The sequence below is a fragment of the Dendrobium catenatum genome, unplaced genomic scaffold (genome assembly GCF_001605985.2).
Source record: "Dendrobium catenatum unplaced genomic scaffold, ASM160598v2 original_scaffold_144855, whole genome shotgun sequence".
Taxonomy (NCBI): Eukaryota; Viridiplantae; Streptophyta; class Magnoliopsida; order Asparagales; family Orchidaceae; genus Dendrobium; species Dendrobium catenatum.
The window spans coordinates 53,689-76,548 of record NW_021463285.1 but is presented as its reverse complement, the minus strand read 5'-3'; the positions used below and the strand labels follow the sequence as shown (position 1 = coordinate 76,548).

General features: G+C 37.4%; 1 protein-coding gene across 2 annotated transcripts in view; it reads right to left on the bottom strand.

Moving 5' to 3' along the window:
- The window catches only part of LOC110113227 (probable protein arginine N-methyltransferase 6.2), a 51,641-nt gene that overhangs the window by 3,466 nt on the left and 25,315 nt on the right, over window positions 1–22,860 (bottom strand). For both annotated transcript variants that reach the window (XM_028692209.1, XM_028692210.1), the window contains 5 exons: window positions 5,565–5,633; window positions 5,360–5,437; window positions 5,111–5,189; window positions 4,633–4,727; window positions 554–638 (listed from right to left, as the gene is read on the bottom strand). In XM_028692209.1, the coding sequence (XP_028548042.1) occupies window positions 554–638; window positions 4,633–4,727; window positions 5,111–5,189; window positions 5,360–5,437; window positions 5,565–5,633 (406 nt within the window). The remainder of the gene's footprint in view (window positions 1–553; window positions 639–4,632; window positions 4,728–5,110; window positions 5,190–5,359; window positions 5,438–5,564; window positions 5,634–22,860) is intronic.

The window sequence follows — 22,860 nt, the reverse complement described above, 5'->3', positions numbered from 1 at the left end:
GAATTACCAATGCTGAGGTCTACGAGCAGAAAAAAGGACAACGTCCTGGTGAAGTTGAGGCAGGAACACACCAATTACTGAAGCCAATAAGTGTGAGGAGAGAGATAAAATATGATGCAAAAAAAAAAAAAAAGTGAGCGAGTGAAAGTGAGAGCGAGAAGCGAGTGTGCTCGGACGATAATGTGCCACTGGCACAACTATAAGTGAGCTACAAAACTACAAAAACACACTCCAACCTCAACTTAAGAGGCCCTATCCATGTAAGATAACTAAGTTAATAAACCACTGACAACCAAAAATAACACTAAAAAGTTATATAGAGGTAAAAACTAACTTGTTCTAATGATGAAAAGGGTAATTAAAAATTGTACTTATATCACAAATTTGATCATGATCCACGTCTGAGGCTTATTGCCCTATATATAGATGATAAATGAAAACTCCCGCTAGAGAATCTGTATAAATATCATTGCAGAACTTGCAAGAGAAGCATGATCCAAAAAAAGGGGTTAACAATAAATAAGACTAAAATTTTAATATGAGAACATCTTACCTCGCAACATAGATGTCAAATTATACTTTGTAGTGATAGATTCAAGCTCACGAGCTGTCACTGTGTAGCAATCTACAAACTTAACCTGTTCATGAAATCCACACAATCATTTTTTTTCTTTTTTTAAATTTGGTATTAGAATTGACAAACTAATAAGCAACAACCTTTTGAACCTTTCTAAGCATGAACAATGCTATCGAAGAGCTATGCATATATCAAAGCACAAGCTAGTTCACTACTCCAGTGAAGTGAATGACAGGTTCAAGATCAGTACTCAAGAAAGAAATTAAGTAAAGCTTCTCATGAAAAATTTACAATTTAAAGATCACCATCACATAAAGACAAATGAAAATATAGGGGCCAGCAGAAGACTAAATAATATAATTCAAAAATTATTTGGGGAAACAAATATCTAACTTAACGAGGACCTACATGACACTATATGACTTTTAAATCTCCAGGTAGGACTGAGAAGATGGGGTGCACCCTTCAATAAATTCTTTGCCACAAAGCTATCTTACAGATACGTTCATGCATGGATGCATGCACACACAAAGTTGAAGCAAGAACTTTTTTGTTCTTCCTGAACAAGATCAATGTAATCAAAGAGTTGTCATTGAAAAATGAAACAAAGATAAATGCTTTAATAAAGTGCAACTATGTAATTTAAACTATTTCTTCAAGAATCGCATCTATGGTAAAATCACTAGACAAGAAAGCAAAAACCTAAAATTGTCATGAAAAATTTAGTTTTAGTTCTAACACTTGCAACCCATATGGGAAACTTCAACTGTTTGTAAGATTAATATACTCAAAATTCTATGAGCGCTGAAAAATGAAACAGACAAATGCTTTAATAAAGTGATGTGCAATCATGTAATTTAAATTATTCTTTCAAGAATATACAAGAAAATAAAAAAAAATTGCAATAAGGAATTTTCTTTTAGTTTTAACACTTGGACCCATTTGGGATAGCTTCAGCTATTTGCAAAAATAATTATCAAACTATTGCGGGAAAAAAAATATAATTTATGAAAAATGTTAGGGGTATTATCAAAATTTTTCTCCAAAAAAAATATAATTTTTGAAAGATGTTAGTAGAAAAGCATAAGGCATGCTAAATAAACACTAAAACGAAAATTCAACTTGAGAGTATATCTCAAGTATAAGTAATGGTAAAGAGTATAAAAGGACAATCATCATTTTAATTGATAATAGTTAAAATTATAAACTTCTAAGATAAATTGCATTCTAGGATCTGAAACCTTTCTAAATACATTTTTAAAAAATAACAAAAATATATGTTTAAATAACTTATATAGTGTTAAGCTTCTTGATATACATCAAAAAGAGGAAGACACCTTTTGAGTAGGTGTGGACTCCTTAAGGAAGAAGAGAGACTAGAAAAAGAAAAAAACATAAATCTTATTTCCTGAATTAAAATTCCAACCGTAGGGATCTATTTATAGTATTTGCATAAACCGATTTGGATCTAATAAAGAGTTAGACCAGCTCGTTTAATACAATTAATAATAAATAACTAAAATGGTTTTGAGGGTTGGTTTAATGCTGAAATAACATAAACCAAGGGCTATTGCAGTTGGCTTGTTGCTTGCAATCTTTTACTTGTAGGGCCTTATTATCCTTCTTCTATGATAAACTTGAAATTTTGTATCATCTTGGTGCTGAATTTTTGAATTATTCACCCATTCTTGACAATGTTACTGCACTATATTCGATTTCAAGATAATGTGTTGCTACTTAACACTCACATCTGCATGGAAAATAAACTTGTCCTCAAAGTTGAGAGATAAAAAATAAGCCAAAATAGCTGAAAATTTTTCCCAAGTGCCATCATTCAGAAGAGAGAGTTTTCACTGTAAGATAACCTGCAGTGAGTTTGGCCATGCAGTTGTATGGTACGCAAAGCTAAAATTGCATATGGAAGAATGGATTGATTGTTCAGATTAAATTGGGAAGAGTAGTGTTTGTTGGAGTGCCTTTAAAAGGTTTAAGAGAAATATAGAAGACTGAGTGAATTTTACTTTTGACAGGCAGGGGCAGTTGGTAGGACACAGGATTTATGATAGCTTGAATGGTAAAATATAAGTTGGAAGTGTGCATAATTTAAGGTAAAGATGGTAATATTAGCAAAAAATTAGAGATTGCACAAAAAGTCACTAGAATTTTGAATCAATTAAAAAATCAACGTGATTTCAAGTGGATTCACAAGCAGAATTTATGGATAAAAAAAAACTAATCTAATGTTGAGCCTAGGCATACACATTTGAAATATGATTTGAATCAACTTGAATTATATATCACTATATCATATACACGCAAACACACACATAATTCTAAGTTATTTCTATAAAAAAATTATGAGAAAAGATAAATATAATAATATTTTTACATGTTAGTTAATTTGGATTCATTTCAAGTTCATTTGGATCCTATATCGAGTGAAAATAATATCATAACATTCATGAATTAAAATCTGAGACAATTTGAACAGATTTTGAGTCTCAGATTTTGAGTTGTAAAAATTGATTCAATTCAAGTCAAGTAAGTTCATTCGAAAAGCAATTCAAGTTCAAGTTCTTTCAAGTAAAATTGAGCTAAAAACTACGAGTTTGAACCAAGCCTAACTTAATTTAGCTCGACTTAATGATACCCTTAGCTCAAGGCTAATCAAATCTCAACTATCATCCATTCCATCTTCATCATCATCCATTCTCCCCACTTCCGCACTAGATTGTTAACCCCAGAAATCTTTTCTTTATCTCCTCAACTTATTATTTTTCCACCATAAAGATCAAGAACTCTTGCTCCCACCTTTGATCCAACTTATTTTTGAATGTGCCCTTTCTTTCACCTACTAGTTATGAACTTGCCCATTCATGTCATCGCCCCCTATGAAATTGTAATCATGAAAAATTAATTCATCCTTTGCTATTTCAACTATTATAAATTACTATTATAACTTATCTTTATAATTATGGAAAGGCAATTGCCTCAGTTCCTAGTGCCTCAGGTCAAGGTGCTCATGTAAGCAATAAATTAGAAACGACACAAACTTGACAGGTGTGAGAAGTAAATAGCTCTGCCTTGCCTTGCTTAAGAGTGAACCCAGTTTAACAACATTAATTTTATTAGTTGGTATAAGAGTCTCAATTGAAATTAATGGGTCACCATGCATGGTAGGATTTGATCTCTAATAAGGGAATTGAAGCCATGAGACAAAACTGAGCCATATGTATGAGCACAAATCCATCAGGCAGGACCGCATGAAAGATCCACTCACCATTTGAGAGTGTCCAGTCACCCTGTTGAATTTTTGTTATAGGGATAAGGAGTTCAGGGCATACAGAAAACATTACTTAAGATAGTAAAGTAAGACTCATTATTAAACCTATTATTATTACTCAATACATTTGCTTTCATCATTCTATACATCATTATTTCTTCATTATCGGAATGTAATTGTGCATCATAGTACTCGAACCCCAAGCTTAAAGATTCAAATGACTTGTAAAAAGCAATAAATGCTCCCCCAACTCCCAGTCGCCTCCCACATACATTTCTTTTTAAGTTATAATCTTAATCAGCTAATCGTTTGATGTCTTGGAAGAATGAAAACTACTAAAATTGTCACAAGAAATACTCCCTCAACTCCCACTCCATGCAGGGTGAATGCCGTACAAATATACAAGCTATACAAGCAACACCTCATTCACGCCCCAAAAAGTGTTGGATGCACTAAAAAATATTTTCACCATGCTTCCAAATTAAAACAGTTGGGAATTTCGCAATTTCAATTGTCACAGGAACTGAGATGACAATTTTGCCGCTGCAGCTTTTCAATTTTTGATAGAAATGATGCAAATTACATAAATCAGAAATGCTTTATTCGTGTATAAGATCAACATTTTATTGATATTTAAGCAGAAAAGAAAAATACTTGGCATGGAGAGCAACTTACTGGTGCAATATTACTAGAATAGCTGCAAGCATTAAAACTCATAAAAGAGAAATATTTAACAAAAAGTTTTTAAAGCTGCATAATATGAGGAACTCACAACAAATGGCCATGTCAGGACATTCTCAGCTGAAATTGTCTCAATAGAAGGCTCTTCAAACGCACACTGTTTTGCAAGTGGGAGCATCACAGACACTGATTATCAAGAGAAATTGATCAGCAATTTGAAGAAAATAATAAATTTTGTGATTCCCATATTCAAATACTCCTTATTTATCATCTTCACATAATTTTAAGTTTATATTCTCATAGATCCTTCCACATAAGCGCATTTGCTAGTGAAGCAAGTTTAAAAATGCAACCTAATAGCCATGATGCTACTATTTACTTCAAGATTCAGCTTGGATTACAACATCATTCCATTCAATTTATTTTTCCCCATATTGTTGTATGTTTGCTTCTGAAATCTACAGTAACAATGATAATAGAATAAACTCGCTCATCTCTTTCCACAACTTCCAAATATAATGCAAATAAATTTGTGGCTTCTTAAATAAGTGAGTCACTGGTTTACGCACTATCAATTCCATAGACATCACGCCAGAAATCTATGCTGTCAGAGTATCTTTCGCTGTGAGTAATAGGAGCCATATACAGCTGCAAGAAAAGAAGAGTATTCAGCATAAAAATCATCTACCATAATTGCCAATTAATAGGATAAAAAAATTCTCTGAATGTGAGTAGCTGGCAGATTACAAGTAAAAATTTACCTACTTCAGAAAGTACAATACAAAGAAAGAAATAAATATTCAGTAGCAAAACATTACTGTTGCATGTGAAGGAAGGATCAACCCTCCTTGTTTGAGCCAATTATCCCTTGCAAAAATCACACTGCTCAGCATGCTCTAAATATGCAAAAATATAGCGTTAGAGTTTCAGGCATTTATAGGGACAAGAATTCCTAAGTATTGAATTGATTATCTCAGTTACATGACATTCCACTATACTCTTATTAGGAGAATTGAAGTGCACCTCATACAGAAGCATATATCCCATCCATTCTGAAATTATGACGTCTACCTTCTCCTGGATGCTAACTTTCTGAAAAAAGATACTTAATGAGATCTAAACATTGTTTACAAGTGCCAAATTTGTCTCATAAACAAAGGACGTCTAGAAATAACTAAGAGCTCAAGGATGAAAATTTCAGAAATGAAAACCAAAGAATGAAGGAGGATAAAAAAGGTAACTTCAATTCCAATATATTAAAAAATAGATGAAAGAGATTTAACATGAACGCTCAAAACAGAAAAGTTGATACAATTATGGAAGAAAATGGAAAAAGTGAAATATATAAATTAACGAAGACATATTTACTTCTTTCAGGTTACATAAAATTGAATACTAGCCCAACAAAAGCAGGCCTAAATTCATGAATGCGAATTACTATAGAACCAGAGCATTGAACTGATAAGCAAAGAAAGATTGAGATTTTCCCTAGAATTAATCAAGCCTGAACTTTTGAATACTTGCCCAGAAAAAGTGAGCATGTTGATTCAATTTGACTGAACTTTATCGAGAGGGGTTCAAAGGGTAGATTGCCTTACAATTGTCAAGAGACTTCCCCTTACAAATAGCCAAGGTTAATATATGAGGAATAAAGGTTTCTCGTAAGTGCAAGCCCCCATGATCAATTAAATTTTCACATAGACAAAGAATACCCTTGATAAAAGAAATTTACTGTTCTCTAGGTCAAAATTGTCGACATAGAAAGGATGAAAAGTTTAGTCAATCAAAATCTCGTGAATTTATCATCTTGGATTTCCTGATGAACTGGCCTACAAAAGTAAAATGATTTCATATGCTAAAATGTTCACGGAAAATAATTTGCATCAATGAGTTGCCTCTACTCAGATATCACAAACATGCTTGAGGTAGCGATACACCAAAGGAGGAATCCTCACATAATATTTCCAAAATTCTATTTGATTGTAAAGGCTTGAAGGCATAAAATATTGCCAATCATGGTTCAAATGTACTAGGCATGACTGACAAGATACATCAAATGGATTATTCATGCTGAAGTGACTCAAAGGCACATAGTATGCCAATAGTAGTTATGATATACTAAAAATTGATTGATGATAGCTTTACATGCAAGGAAAAATTAATTTAGTCATCCAAGAGTAACATCCAACTTACCTTGAAAGGGGAAAGTCTTAAGCATACTTTTTTTTAAAGGAATTCATACTGTGAAGGCACTCTTCATAATGAAGTTAATAGTCCATATGGAACATTTAAGTCAATAGGTATCCTTTAAGGATCAATCCCTTGCTATGTGAGGCAATAAAAAATACGTGGTTAAGGGATTTGCTTTGAATCTACAAATTGCCCTAAAAGAAAAGCTGTTGTAAGTTATGCTCAAGATCCGGACTTGATTTTAGCTCATTTAAAAGAGGTACCTTCTAAATAGTGTGGGATGGAGATTTGCTTAGTGAATGTCAAGTTCACGCAAGCAAGCAATATTAAAGATTGGTAGATCAATGCCAGCTCATTTGGTTAGACTTACAAGCTTGATACTCAGCCACCCACCCAATTGTTTCAGCGGACATCTTAACTCAGAGCTAGTCCAATTGAAAGAACTTGATGACCACATGTAGGAGCAATTCAAATTTGATTAAAAATGCTAAAAGGAAGGCCCATTTGATTTGACAGTAGGGAAAACAAAATAAACCTTCCCAAAAATTGATTTTATTGAATATATCCTCAAATAACTAATTTGAGGTAAATAGACTAGGCACTAGGCTTTGGAACCATGAAAGCTTGTCCTAAGGTGATTGGCATCACTAATGTGGAAACTTGGCTAATCATTGGGGGGATTAATTAGTTATGAGCTAGCCCATTTTAGTTTATGTCCTTGCATTCACATGTAAAGTTTGCCTTGTTCAAATTGGCCTCTAGTAGATTGTGGCTTTTGTCAGGTTAATATGTTTTGAAGATTCCTATACCAAATTAATTTATACAAGCCTGATCTATAATGTCGGGTCATATAATATTGGAAGAACAACGAGGCTCAAGGTTATATTGATTTTTATTGATTTAGAGAAAACACAGGATAAAGTTCCAAGAGAAATGTTATGGAGAGTTCTACATAAAAAAAGGGTTAATAATTCTTATATTCAAGTCATTAGAGATATGCATGCAGGAGTTGTTACTTGTGTACAAACACAAGGTGGGTTGACCAAGTATTTTCCTATTTCAGTTGGATTACATCAAGGATCAGGCCGATCAGCCTTAAGCCCATATCTTCTTGCTTTAGTCACGCATGTTCTCACTAGACATTTGCAAGAGGTTGTACCCTGGTGTATGATTTTTGTTGATGATTTTCTTCTTGTTGATAAGACTAGAGAGGTAATTGAAGGTAAACTTGAATTATGGAGATCAACCTTAGAGTCTAAAGCATGGTCAAAATCGGACCGGATCGGCCGGTTCGACCGGTTCAATCGTGAATCGGTCCGGTTAGCTACAACAACTGGCTGGACTGAAAACCGGATAAAAACTAGTCAAAAACCCGATTGAACCGGGTGATTTTTGAAGAACCGAACAATTCTTAAAATATCTAATATGAGCCCTCTATATGCGATCAAATGACTCGTATGCATTAGAGATCGATATTATACAATTATTCGCTCGTCTAGTCGTCTGCCCTAAGCATACTCTATATGCGATTCCTCCATCCAGTCACCCTTCATTGGTCCATCCAACAGGCCTACTTCGATCGCCCAGCCTCTGGAGCACGCCATACGCGACTCCACTGCGACCGTGCCAGTTCATTTGGGGAAAATGGAAGCTACCTTTGGCCGCTTACCCGACTCGTCGAGCTCGGAACTCTCGACGCAGGTTCTTAAATCTATGCTTATTATTGCTTGATTTCGTTTGCAATCAATAGCCATTAAAATCAAAATCAGTATTTTTTTTCGTTTGCAAGCAGTAGCCATTAAAATCAGTAAATTTTTTCCCCTCAAATCAAAGTACATGTAAGGTTGGTGACGTTTTTCTTTTAATTTTCCATCGCTCCGGTTCTCAGGATTCAAGACTATACAGTAGCATCGCTATCTCCCTCGCAGAGTCGTAGGCTTCCAACTTCCCCACTAGCAACCTATAACGTGCATTTCCTTAAGGTAAATCTCACATCCGCTCTCTTTACTCAACCATGGATTCTTTGTTTACTTTAAATCATCGAGATAGAGCTCATTGTGGTCGTGAAAGACTATTAGTGAGTGCAACGGTTACTGTTGAGTTATTTACTTATTTTCTCATTTGTTGAGTTATTTACCCAACACACAATAGAGCTCAACAAAAGATATGCATTTCTAAAAAATTTCTCGTTTGTTGAGTTATTTACTTATTTATGAACTTATATTTATGGACTTACTTGATACTATATTTATATTGTGTTATTTTTTATGTTTTATAAATTGAATTGATGCAATATTTATATTCTTTGATTACTTTGATATAATAATGAAATGTGGAATGATGTTATTGTAGGAAAATTTCTCGTTCATTTTATAGTTTTTATTAGTTTTATTATTTATTACATCATCCGGTTCGACCCCAGTTTGACCGGTCGAACCGTGAACCTCTTCTTCTTCTGGTCGTGTCCGGTCTCGTTTGAGTAGATCTAAAACTGAATATATTAAGTGTGATTTTAGTAATAATAGATCTAGTGGGAATTGTGACTTTGAGTGATCAAGTTATTAATAAGAGGACGCGTTTTAGATATCTTGGGTCAATTGTTCAGAGTGATGATGAAATAGATGGGGATATTATTAGTAGAGTTCAGGTTGGATTGTTGAAGTGGAGGAATGCATCAGGCTTGTTGTGTGATAGAAAAGTCCCTCTCAAACTTAAGGGAAAATTCTATAACATGGTAGTGAGACTTGCAATGTTTTATGGTGCAGGATGTTGGCCATTAAAAGAGAAGCATAATATTAAGTTAAGTGTTGCAGAAATGAGGAAGCTCAGGTGAATGAGTGACTTTACTCTTAGAGATAGGATACGAAACGAGCATATACGTGAAAAGGTTGGAGTAGCTCCAGTGGAAGATAAGATTAGAGAGAGTTGCCTTTGATGGTTTGGTCACACAAAACGGCGGTCTTCCGATGACATGGTTAGGAAAGTAGATGTATTAGATTTGACATATGTTAAGAAAGATGGAGTTAGACCTAAAAAGACTTGGTTAGAAAATATTGGAAATGACCTTTCTTTATTAGATTTAGATGAGAATTTGACTCTTATCAGGACACAATAGAGAAAAAGAATTCGTGTAGCCGACCACACATAGTGAGATAAAGGCTTGTTGTTGTCGTTGTTGATGTTGTTGACAAGGCTCAAGGTTCATATTGCTGTTATGAACTCATCTAAGATTGAGTCTAACAAATTTGGCTACAGAAATGCCATAAATAAGGACTTAACTTGATAGAATTATTGGTTTTTAGCATGCAAGATCATCTATCTTACGTCTTACATCCAGAGGAAGGCCCATGGGGCACAAGGTTAATATCACATCACGATATAAGGTTAATTATAATAATTCTTATTATATTGAGGCTTAATAATTAAGATTTGACTTGGACTTACTAACTTTATTCATGTCTTGTTATTTGGGTAGGGGTTTACAAGATAGATCACCGATAATGAGGTTGGTATTATTGGGTTGCGGCTTATGTCCAAAGGAAAGCTCTAACTAGGATTTGGTTGGTGACTATGTGATTGCTTAATTGATTTTGTTGATCTATATGAAATGCACTTTATACAAGCCTGATCTATGAGGTTTCGTCTTCAAATTTTTGGGAAGGCCATGTGGCTTGAGTTTTGTATCATTGTTACTAATTCGATTTAGGTTTGGATCTTAAGCTCTACTTTTAGAAAGGTGTAATGATTAGGATCTGTCAAGATGGGATTGCGAGCTTTGTGTATGCCTGATCAATTGGATTAAGACTTGCGTCCTAATGAATGTCTATAGCCATGAGATTCTTACCATTGTTACAAACTTGACCCAAGTTGTATAGCTTTGATTACAGAGAGACCAGATGATTAGGATTTTACTTGACAGCTTAATGATTGTATCTACCTACAAAATTGGACTGGGCATACATCTCGAGGAAGGCCCATTGACAATGTAGTTCATATCATTGTCAGGAATAAGCCCCAATGCTGATTTTCATAACTTTGACTATAGTGAATCCAAAGAATTAGGATTTGACTTGATGGGTATAATTAGCTTTGTGCTGACAAAATGAAGCCAAAAAATTAAAGTTTGACTTGATGCTATAATTAGCTTTGTGTCTGCCCAATCAGTTAGGTTGCAACTTACATCTTGAGGAATGCCAACGAGGAATGATCTTCGTGTTGTTGTTTGCACAAACATGGTAAAAAATAGCATTGCGTCTTATAGCTCTAAATGCAAAGTGGACCGAACATTCAGATTTGGCTAGATAGATTTTCTAATTTTGTGGCTAAGTGATCAAAATGCTTAGGGCTTGCATCTTGAGAAAGGCTATTGGGGCATAAGATTTGAATAATTGTAACAAGCTCAACCCAAGGTTGTGTCTTATAGTTCTGATTGCAAAGAAACCTAAGAATCAAGGTTATGGGTTTAAATGTTTTGTATTTGTCTCACAACATTTAAGGAATTTTAAAACCCAGAGGCTGAAAAAAACTATGCTAAATAAGATTCTCCCATCAAACAGCATCAAAGGCCAGTTAAAAATGTGATGTCATGTATCTCAATGAAGTCCGAGTCAGGGATTCCAGTGGTACAAATTCAATGCATAACATCTAGCCATTAGATCTTTTGGCAGATCCCGCACTTTAATTTATATGCTCAAAGATTTTTTCAAAATTAGAGCAATTAATTTATTTATTTTAATGCTCTAAGTCTTGAAAAATATCGAAGATAAATTTGATTAATTTTACTCATTGTGAGATATAAAACATAGACTTTTGACGGTCTATGAAAAATTCCATATATGATTTATGATTTTTTTATTAATCAAATTCATTTCAATATTCCCCAAAACATAGTAAATAGTAAAAGATACAAATTCTAATAAATGAGAATTGTCATAACCTATGATTTAGTAGGAACAAAATGTAACTTATATGAATTGAAACAAGTACATAGCTATTTGATTGGAATCACATGGACATGAATAATCTATGGTTTGATAGGTGGAAAGATGGGCTCTAATATAAATGCTATTTCATGCATTGGAGGGTTATCAGACATGAATCCAATAACATGTCGCTTCGTCACCCTCTTCTTTGAGTTCTCAAATAAGAACAACCCATAGGAAATCACCGGATTTCCACTTGTTAAAAAACAGGACAATGGGATTGGGTTAGAAAAACATAAGCTAAGGATGCTGTAAATGGACATAAGGTTTGGGGAAGTCATCATGCAAACAACCATAGCGGCCCAAGAGAAGAGCTTTCTAAGTTTGAGCGATTTTATCTCACTGAGGCTAGCGTTAAGTGGTTTCCAGCCATAGTACCTTCATTTAGTAGAGACGAAGACAATAGAAATAAAGAGGGGGATTGTTTGGTCAGCTTTGTACATCCATTAACTCACCAAAGTTGGAGAGCAAAGAGAAGCAACATTAACAAGTGGACTTGGCTAGGGGCAAAAGCCTCCTCACCCTCCTCTCTCAATTAAAAAACAGAAGGAATTTCTTGATAGGAAATACTTTAGTTCGCAAGTAACCCTAATGGGAAATACTTGAGTTCGCAAGCAAACCTAACAACAATTGGTGAAAACAATGAGAAAACCTCAAGATCTCCAATGAAAACAATCCCAAAAACAGTAGATTGTATTATAGGAATCAAACCAAAAGCAAGAACAAGCAAAGATACAATTGATCCTCTATTCGAGAGGAGGATCGTTCTCTCCCATCTCTAGACGATGAATCTAGAGCCCAAAACACCAAAGAGAACTCCAAGAGAACACAATAAGCATGCATGCCCTAACCCTTCAATTCTCTCATAATTAGCAATCATAATTATGATTGATAATTAATAATATCAATATGAGAATATTAGATTAGGTAATTTGAATGACTTAGGAAGGGTGAAATGTGAAACATTACCAAAATTAGGAATTTTGGATATGGGATTTAGACTTAAGGATGATGTTAAGAAATAAATTTAGGTTAATGTCAAAAGATTGATGTATGTTAATGAACATTATGTACGTTAATGACCTTAATGAAAATTAATGGAAGAATTAAGAATTTATGTTAAGATTAATATTTAATAATAAAAGTCACATTATTTGTAAGATTTCGAAGCTGGAGAGGAAAAGCATTTTTAGGAGAACGGTAAATTGCACACATCCTTTAAGTAAATACAAATAATCCTTCCAAATTCAATGTTTCTTTGATCTCTAAAGTGTTAAATATTAGTTCTTTACTTAATGTTCATTTATGCTCATGCTCTTCTATAATTAGATGTTAAATGTTGGCTTTATTTTTTTATGTATGCTGACATTGTTTAGAATACTCAGAAAAGTTTCACAATTCACATTATATGAACATTCATGCAACCTTGCCTAAACTTTTGATAAATTGCATAAACTTTTGACGATTAATTAAAAGTATTATGAATTATGTGTATGTTAGTTACTTTAACTTATTATTATCGCATGCGTGAATGTGCATGTAAAGGTGGAGTATCAATATGGTGCATTGACACAATAAGGTTCTTTGAAACAATATGGCTCTTCGGGGCAAAATGATAAAAAAAATGATATGACCATTAAATAGGGGTGTCAATTCGGGTCAACTCGGTACTCCGATACGGATGCATAACATATGCATAAGATAAATGTATATGAATATATGATACAAAAGACATCATGTAAGGGTATAAAATGAAATACGTGTGGTAAGCATATGATACTTAGCATATGATATTGACATATACATAACATATGACATTGACACATAGGAGCATATGACATATAGGAAGCAATATAGGAAACTATACATATAATTACAGGACTAGTCTTGCATGCAAATACGTTGCTCACTTCTTTACGCACAAGTCGTATAGTTCACATTCAACATACATATTGATTTCTTTTCATTGTATTTTTTGGTAGAATTAATTGTTATTTGTTGAGCGTTAGCTCATTCCCTAGTTTTGGAATAATTTTTCAGGAGATCCTGCTGTTAGGTGATGACTGACCGGCCGTGGTTTGCATACAGCCGTAGAGAAGTACCAGAGGACAGGTTCCTTGTGTTTTTTTAGTTTGATGTGAAATTTTTTGTGGTGGATGTTTACTTGATGATTTGTTTTATCCACCTTTGTAAATATTTTGACTTATATATGAAAACTTTTAAAATAATTGAAAGTTTAAATGGCGCTTGATTATATATTGAATTGTTTTAGATTTAGATGTTTTATGTTATAATGTTATTAAATATATGTTTTAACATTTAAGTCTGACATCCGTTCTTGCCTCGTTTACGTGAGCTCACCGGGCTGGGATGTGACACTCTCCTCCTTGATGGCCTCCCAATCTAACATCAATGGAATCGATACTACCATCGCCTGCAACTCTCCCATGAACCTGGACAAGGCATCTGCTGCTTTGTTCTCCACTCCAGGCCTGTATTGGATTTCAAAATCATACCCCAATAATTTGGACAGCCATCTCTGATGTTCCTTTGTCACCATCTGCTGCTCCAATAAGTATTTCAAACTCCACTGGTTTGTCCTAACAATGAAGTGTCTACCTAACAGGTAAGGCCGTTACTTCTGGATGGCTAAGACGATGGCCATCAACTCCCGCTCATATACTGATTTCAGCCTGTATCTAGTTCTCAACACCTCGCTGAAATAGGCAATCGGTCGACGACTCTGCATGAGTACTGCTCCTAGTTCATACCCTAAAATATCTGTCTCCACTACGAAGACCTGAATGAAGTCCGGTAAGGCTAAGACTGACACAGTAGTCGTAGCTCTCATTAGCCTCTCAAAGGCTGTTATGGCCTCCTCGCCCCATAGGAAGCCATCCTTATTCAATTGTTCTGTTAGTGACCATGCTATAGTGTTGTACCACTTTATGAATCTCCTGTAGTATCCTATCAGTCCTAAGAAACCTCTCAGCTCCTTCAGGTTCTTTGGCACTAACCATCTCAACATAGCCTCAATTTTTAACTGATCGGCTGCCACCCCAATAATTTGGACAACCATCTCTGATGTTCCTTTGTCACCACCTGCTGCTCCAATAAGTATTTCAAACTCCGCTGGTTTGTCCTGACAATGAAGTGTCTACCTAACAGGTAAGGCCGTTACTTTTGGATGGCTAGGATGATTTTCATTAACTCCCGCTCATATACTGATTTCAGCCTGTATCTAGTTGTTAACACCTGGTTGAAATAAGCAATCGGTCGACGATTATGCATGAGTACTGCTCCTAGTCCATACCCTGAAGTATCTGTCTCCACTACGAAGACATGAATGAAGTCCGGTAAGGCTAAGACTAGCACAGTAGTCATAGCTCTCTTTAGCCTCTCAAAGGTTGTTATGGCCTCTTCACCCCATAAGAAGCCATACTTCTTCAGCTGTTCTGTTAGTGACCATGCTATAGTGTTGTACAATTTTACGAATCTCCTATAGTATCCCATCAGTCCTAAGAAACCTCTCAGCTCCTTCAGGTTCTTTGGTACGAATCATCTCAACATAGCCTCAATCTTTGACTGATTGGCTGCCACCCCCTCCTTGGACACAATATGGCTCAAATACTTCATAATTGTCTGGGCAAACCAACACTTCTTCAGGTTGGCCATCAATTGATGCTCCTGTAAAAGCTCTAACACCCTCCTCAAATGCTCCTAATGCTCCTCTATCATGTTGTAAAGTAGGATATCATAAAAAAATACCAAGACAAACCACCGAATGTAAGGTTTGAATACCTTATTCATAAGTGACTAGAATGCGATTGGAGTATTAGTGAGGCCAAGAGGCATCACTAAGAACTCATAATGCCCCTCGTGAGTTCTTAAAGCAATTTTTTACATATCTTCCTTCTTCATTCTGATCTGATGATATCTTGATTTCAAATCTATCTTGGTGAACAACACCGCCCCACTCAATTCATCCAGCAGTTCATCAATCATTGGTATAGGAAACTTGTCTGGCACAATTTCCTTATTGATCGCCCTATAGTCCACACAAAATCTCCAACTGCCATCTTGTTTCTTCACTAGTAACACAGGATTGGAAAAAGGACTGATACTGGGTTTGATAATACCTGCCTCTAGCATCTCTCTGATTAGCTTCTCAATCTCATCCTTTTGAAATTTAGGATATCGAAAGGGTCTAACGCTAATGGGTGACACACCCTCCCTCCGAGTGATAACGTGCTCTTGCTCCCTCAGTGGTGGCAATCCCTAGGGCAACTGAAACACCTCCTGGAATTGTTGTATCAACGGTTGTATGGAGAGGGGCATGACGCCGGAGCTGAGTTAAAATCCGGATAAACTTCAGGCTATATTAAGTCCATTTAGTAGTTATAGGGCTATAGAGGTGAAATGCTTTCATTTGTTTTGTGTAGCCTAGTATGTTCCTTCTTTTGGGCTATAAATAGGTAGACAATATCATGTAATAGAGGGATTGAGATGAATAATATTTGAGTAGTTTTTACTATGTTTTTGGGTTTCTGTATCCTGAAGGATTTCAGGTGGTGATCCCTCTCTTCCAAGGAGTTCTTGGAGTTATCCGACGACCGCCACCGGATTGTCGACGTGGATTCATCGAGCCCCCTCCGGTCCGGTGTCATTTGGTATCAGAGCCGGCAAGTTGCTGGCGTTCTTGTCCGTTGCCATATCGCCCCCGTCACCAGCGTCATTTGGCATTGTTCTTCTGTATCCTGTTTTACAAGAACAGGTGGTGAAGAGAGCCAAGAACGTTAGGCGTAGCAGGTGGGAGCAACCGGTGTTCAAACAGAAATTTCTGTGGTTCGTGAAGGACAACGCTGCTCCAAGTCTAGGATCGGCGTCATTTGGTCTCAACGGTGGCCAAGATTCATTTCTCTGTTGTCTTGCATCAGATCCCTTGACAAAGAGACCAAAATTCTTGGTGACCTGTCCGTGATCAACAATTCTGCTGCAAGAATCTCTACCAGTCAAAATCTTGAATTAAATTTGCTTTCAGCCTTGCAATTCAACCTGAATTCTACAGTTTCCAAGTTCTGCAAGTTAGAATCTCCAAACAACTCCAGGAATTGCAAGAATTTCAGGAACAAATGATGCTCTTGTTGATATAATTTCCACCAACCAGCGTCTTCAACGTTGGATTCCTTCCAAATTACCGCAAACAGCCATTCCTCTGCACAACTTTAGAAACAAAGCAACCTTCCATCATCAGTTTTCCTGCACTCCATCGGTTGTATGCAGTCCAGAATCAGCCGCAGCCCTCATCCCTCTCCAACAACAGCAGCAGCAACCTGGAGTCCTACAAAAATCGGCAGCAAGAATACTCTTCCTTGCCTTTCTTTTCTTCATTCACACGATGCAAGTGAGTGAGCGCTTCGGACTCCTCCGGAATCGAGGTCCTTCCCCGGCTTCTTTTTTGCCATCAACTATCACTGCCATCGAACCTGTTCTTCTCCAGCAACATTCGCTCCAGAAGATGTCACCTCGTCGGAGTTATCAACGACCACTTCCAAACGCAGAAATAGAAGATCTTCAACGAAAAATTACGCAACTCAAGCAGCGACTATCAAGGCTTGAACGGAGGAAAGGCACTGAATGCATACTAACCGACAATGATGAGAGCATTTCAGATGATCAGATATCTTCCACTCCATGCTCGATCGAGTCCAGCTTTGAAATATTTAAAGATTCGTTGCCGAAATCGTCGTCTTTTCCTCTCTATGACGAGCCAATATATGACGTGTATGACGACGACATATTCGCAGAAGTTCTTGATCTTGATCAACCCGTATATAATGAAGACACGAGCAAGGTGGATACACCTCTAGAGTTAGTCATTCCTCTCATTCCTTGTAAAACAACAAATATGCTCACCGTCATTGATCACGAAATTGGCATGATCAAACTTGACCACAACAGTCACCTTGGTACCTTTACACATTCCGACACCAAATTCTTGGAGGCGATCTCTATGGATACATATATGTGCATAGTTGATCCATTTTGTGTCCGGTTCAATTTAACTCGTGAAAAGTGCCATTTGAAGGAGCTACTAAAGATGTCAAATGTGTTTGTCAACTATCCCATTTGTCATCGACTCCATCTTTTGTTGAAATTTCTACAAGACGAAGCGAATGACACCGGGTGGAATTATCCAGACCGATTTAGCCAACCCAACCCGCCTCCTTATTGTGGCCAACCGGTCCTCTTTCTATGAGCCTGAAGTTCCTCCTATCCCGGTAGTATGATGCCGGAGCTGAGTTAAAATCCGGATAAACTTCAGGCTATATTAAGTCCATTTAGTAGTTATAGGGCTATAGAGGTGAAATGCTTTCATTTGTTTTGTGTAGCCTAGTATGTTCCTTCTTTTGGGCTATAAATAGGTAGACAATATCATGTAATAGAGGGATTGAGATGAATAATATTTGAGTAGTTTTTACTATGTTTTTGGGTTTCTGTATCCTGAAGGATTTCAGGTGGTGATCCCTCTCTTCCAAGGAGTTCTTGGAGTTATCCGACGACCGCCACCGGATTGTCGACGTGGATTCGTCGAGCCCCCTCCGGTCCGGTGTCAGGGCATTTCCCCTCTCTCCTCCAATCTAACTCCCTTCAACCTATGCAGCTCCACCAAATAGCCTTCCCCACCTCTTTTGATAGTCCTTACCATGGCCATGGTTTTGAGAGACACCATGGATCTGAATAATCCTGCATCTCCCCTGATCATCACCTCCTTCCATTCGCCATCAGCTCCATTATGAGGGCTCCCCAATTGACCTTGGTGTCCCTCAAGATCTGCAGCGATTTCATGCCCAGGATAACATCTATACTCTCTAGCTCATGTGGGAGAAAGTCCTCCCTCATCTAAATGTCCTGGATGGCCAACACCACTCCTCTACAAATCCCCTGACCTTTCTCCACCTTCCCAGTGCCCATCATCACCCCATAACACCTGATGTCCTCCAATTTCACTCCAAGTTGGTCGACAACCTGAGTGGAAAGGAAATTGTGGGTAGCCCCACTATCAATCAAAACCACCACCTCATTTCCCTCTATCTCCCCCTTGACCTTCATCGGATGATTCGTAGTGAATCATACCACAGAGTTTAAGAAAACCTCTGTAAGATCAAGATGTAGTTTCTCCTCCTCTTCCTCTTCTAATTCCCCTTCGCCTCCCTCCTTAGTTTCCTCGTCATCACAGACGATGAGAACCTGAAGAGTTCGGTCCATACACCTATGCCATAGAGTATACTTCTTATCACACTTGAAGCACAACCCCTTAGCCCTCTTCTCCTGCATCTCATTCTCCGTCAGCCTCTTGAAGTTACCCCCATTTCCACCTCCTACTATCTTCCCCCTAGGGGCCTCACGAACCCCTCCTATCGTAGAACCCTTGGGTGCTAAGTTAGTAGTCGTCATCTGATACGTGCCTCCTAAACCGCTAGTCCGGGCTCCCCCCTCTCTAGATTATTTTGATTTTCTACTAGCTGGGCTAACTTCATGGCCTCTCCCAAGTCATGATGCATCATGACTTTCACCGTTGCTCTGATATCTTCCTTGAGCCCCTTCATGAAGTTCCCCTCTAAAGCAAATTCTGATAATCGCTCCACCCTATTAACTAGGTGCTCAAGCTGCTCCGGTAGTCTGCCATTGATCCGTTCTGTACCAGTGCGAAAAACTGCTCATAGAAGTCTCCTCTCCCATCGGTTTGGAAATGTTCTGATAAACAGTCTTTGAATGCTCTCCAGCTTCGTATAGGCCTCCTCTGGTCCCTCCATTGGTACCACGACAACACTTTTCCTTCCAAATAGGCATGCTGATGCCAATTTTTCCTCATCCGTCAACCCATTGATGGTGAAAATACCTTTTCACATTGTAGATCGATCCATAAGCATCCTCCCCTTCAAAAATTGGCATATTCAGCTTCCTTACCTTTGGATCTCCCCCGTTTCCCCATATTTCTCCAAAGTTTTCCCTTTCCCAAGTGTGTTATCTCCCGGCCGTCCCTTACATATTCATCTTCAAACCCCTCTTCACTTTCTTCCCTCTTTTCTCTAAAATCAGCACCCCTCCTTCCATAATTGCCCTCTTTTTTCTCCCAACCAACCCCCCTTACTCCATGTTCCCTATGCCCACGTCTCTCTACTAACTTTCCCCCTTTCTCCTCCATGATTTCTCTATCGCTTTCCCTTCTACGAAAATCAGAATTTGTAGTTCTTCCCATCGGTCTCCTTGTCTCTGATGCCACCGTTTGAATTTGATTGTCCAAGATCTTCTTCACCATCATATGAAAATCGAAGAATTTGTCTTTTCCATTGACAACATTTTTTCTTCCACAGATGAAACCTTCGTCTTCTACGAACGAGAGTCGATCTTCCATCGTAGCTTTTATCTGACTCATTTCCCCTTCAAATCGTTTTTCCAATGCATCAACTTCTTGGCTGCCATAAGAAATTCTGGATATTAGATCCAAAATTCAGCAAGATCCCTTCTTCCGATCAGAAAATTGCTGCTGAATTTTCAGAAAAATCAGCCTACAACGGTCTAGAAATTCCTCTGATACCAATTTCATAGGAAATACTTGGGTCTGCAAGTAAACTTAACGGGAAATACTTGAGTTCGCAAGCAGACCTAACAACAATTGGTGAAAACAGCGATAAAACAACAAGATCTCCAATGAAAATAATCTAAAAAACAGTAGATTGTATTATAGGAATCAAACCAAAAGCAAGAACAAGCAAATATACAATTGATCCTCTATTCAAGAGGAGAATTGTTCTCTCCCAATCTCTAGACGATGAATCTAGAGCCCAAAACAAAGAGAACTCTAAGAGAACACAATAAGCATGCATGCCCTAACCTTAACCTCTCATTCTCTTTTAATACATATCTTCCTAATAAAAAACTTCCTAAAGTAAACCAAATTCAAAACAGCCTCCACGTGCTTTAGCCACTCTCTCCCCTCTATCTATTTGCTGCCCTAGGGGGGGCCCACATGCTTGTGCAACACTTCTAAGGAGTTGATTTAGCCCGCCTCTTAGAGAGGTGAACTGGCCCAGGTTGGGTCGGTTTCGTCGGTTCAGGGAGAACCGTAACATCTCTCTCCCATTTTCTATGTGGAAAACCCAAAGCAAGAAGAAAAACTTCAAGCTAGCAAGAAATACATTTCTGCTGGTCGAAAACAACCATCTCCCTCTCATGTAGTTGGAAAGCCTGAAATCCTCAAGTAGAAGCCTTCTCGATTTCACCTTAGTCACTGCACTACCTGTTCCCTTTGGAAACACAAAAAACAAGCAGCCACCTCCCTCTTATTTTTGAAAAAAAAAAAACCAGAAGGAATAAAGAGCCCCTTAAAATTTTCTTTTGCAACACCGCTCTAAACCTCTTGTTTTTCTCTAAAAGAATCAAAGGAAGAAGCCCACAACCCTCTCAGTTTTGCTTGATGCACTCCCGCTTCTCTTTGGGAACCCAAAAATAGAACCATCCTCTTGTTAAGAAAAAAAAGCTCGCCCTCTTTCATTTCGTTCGCTTAGTAGTTGGCAAGGAAAGCAAAGGAACGAGCAAAATAATGATCCCAGCCTCATGTCATTTGGTGTTCGATGGCTATGATATTATTTCATTACCCTTGTTGGCCTAGAGTTGTTATTTATTATAGAGGGTCATGGGAAAGGCTGGAGGGTAACAAGTACAACAACTGCGCCTCCCGTCATTGGATCAGATGACCCAATTTAGAAAGGACTGGGAAGATCAACACAAGAATTACCTAAGTCATATGAGTTAGTTTGAGCCCGTTTTGGGTTGATTGAGCTTAATTAAACTCGAATAGACTAGATTTAATTCAACTGAGCTCAACTAAATTTGATTCAAATTGATTTAGTTTAATTTGACGCAATTCAACTCAACATGATTTACTTTAATTTGACGATATCAGAAAAGATAAGAAGCAACACATGAGCAGAGAAGTGAGGCACAATACTGACCCTGGTTTTGGAGAAATTAGGGTGTAGGCACCCCTATTTTAGTTAATTTGTATCATTATTTCTTTCAAATAATTAATAAATATTTATTTATTCAAAAACAAGTGTGCATGCATGTACTCTCCAGTAAAATTTTCATCCATCACATGTGTCAAATTTTTGATCTCCCCTTGTAGGCCAAGCCAAGTGATGCAGATGGCCTCATCAATCTATTTCAATGTTCCAAACTAATCGAGATAATTTGTTTGACAAAATAGATGAAATCAATGTTTTTTTTTAATGTGAATAGGACATTATGAGTCAATTCTTCACAAAATAATACCCATCTTGATGCAGACATCCAACCGTCCATGGCTATCCGAGGAGCTGAAGATCAACGGTTGTCATTGTCCCACGCTATCTTATATTTTATTTGTAATTTTTAAATTTTTTTATTATGATTTTTCAGTTCTTACCCTCACTTAAGAGGGTCGTCCTATGTAAGCCTTAGGGGCATATGTGTCTTGTTTTAATTTCTTAGGCCTATATATAGAGGCCCTTTCTTATGTAATGGGATGATGAATGGTTAATGAAAATTTGCTTTTTACGTTCTCTTTGTGAGTTCCATCTTTTAGATCTCTTAGTGAGTTCTTTTTCTTTTGAGATCTCTTAGTGAGTTCTCTATTTTGTGTTCTCTTTGTGAGTGCATCTCTCTCTCAAATCTCTTAGTGAGTTTTGAGAAGAGCTAGATCTCTTTGTGAGTTCTAGACCTTCTTCTCCATTATCTTTGTGATCAATTGGTGTGGGAAATCAAGGTGAATCCGTGGCATAGTAATCCCTAGTAGAATTGCCCTTTTCCTCCCTCCTTGGATCCTTGCCGCCGCCCCTTTCCCCTAGCCAACCGCCGGCCAGCCTCCCGCCGACCAACCCAGCACCCCATCCCGCCGGCCTGCAGAGCCCTCCCGCGGGCCAGAAAACCGCCCAGCAGCCCACCATCCACAGTGGAGTCCTTGCCGCCGGCCACCCGTGAAGCCTTGCCGCCGGTTTCCCTCTAGCCCACCTATTCGAATTTTGAATTCTCCTCCCCTAATGAATTTCCTAATTAAGTCAAATTAAATTAGGATATTAATTACGGGGAGTTACAATCTTTTT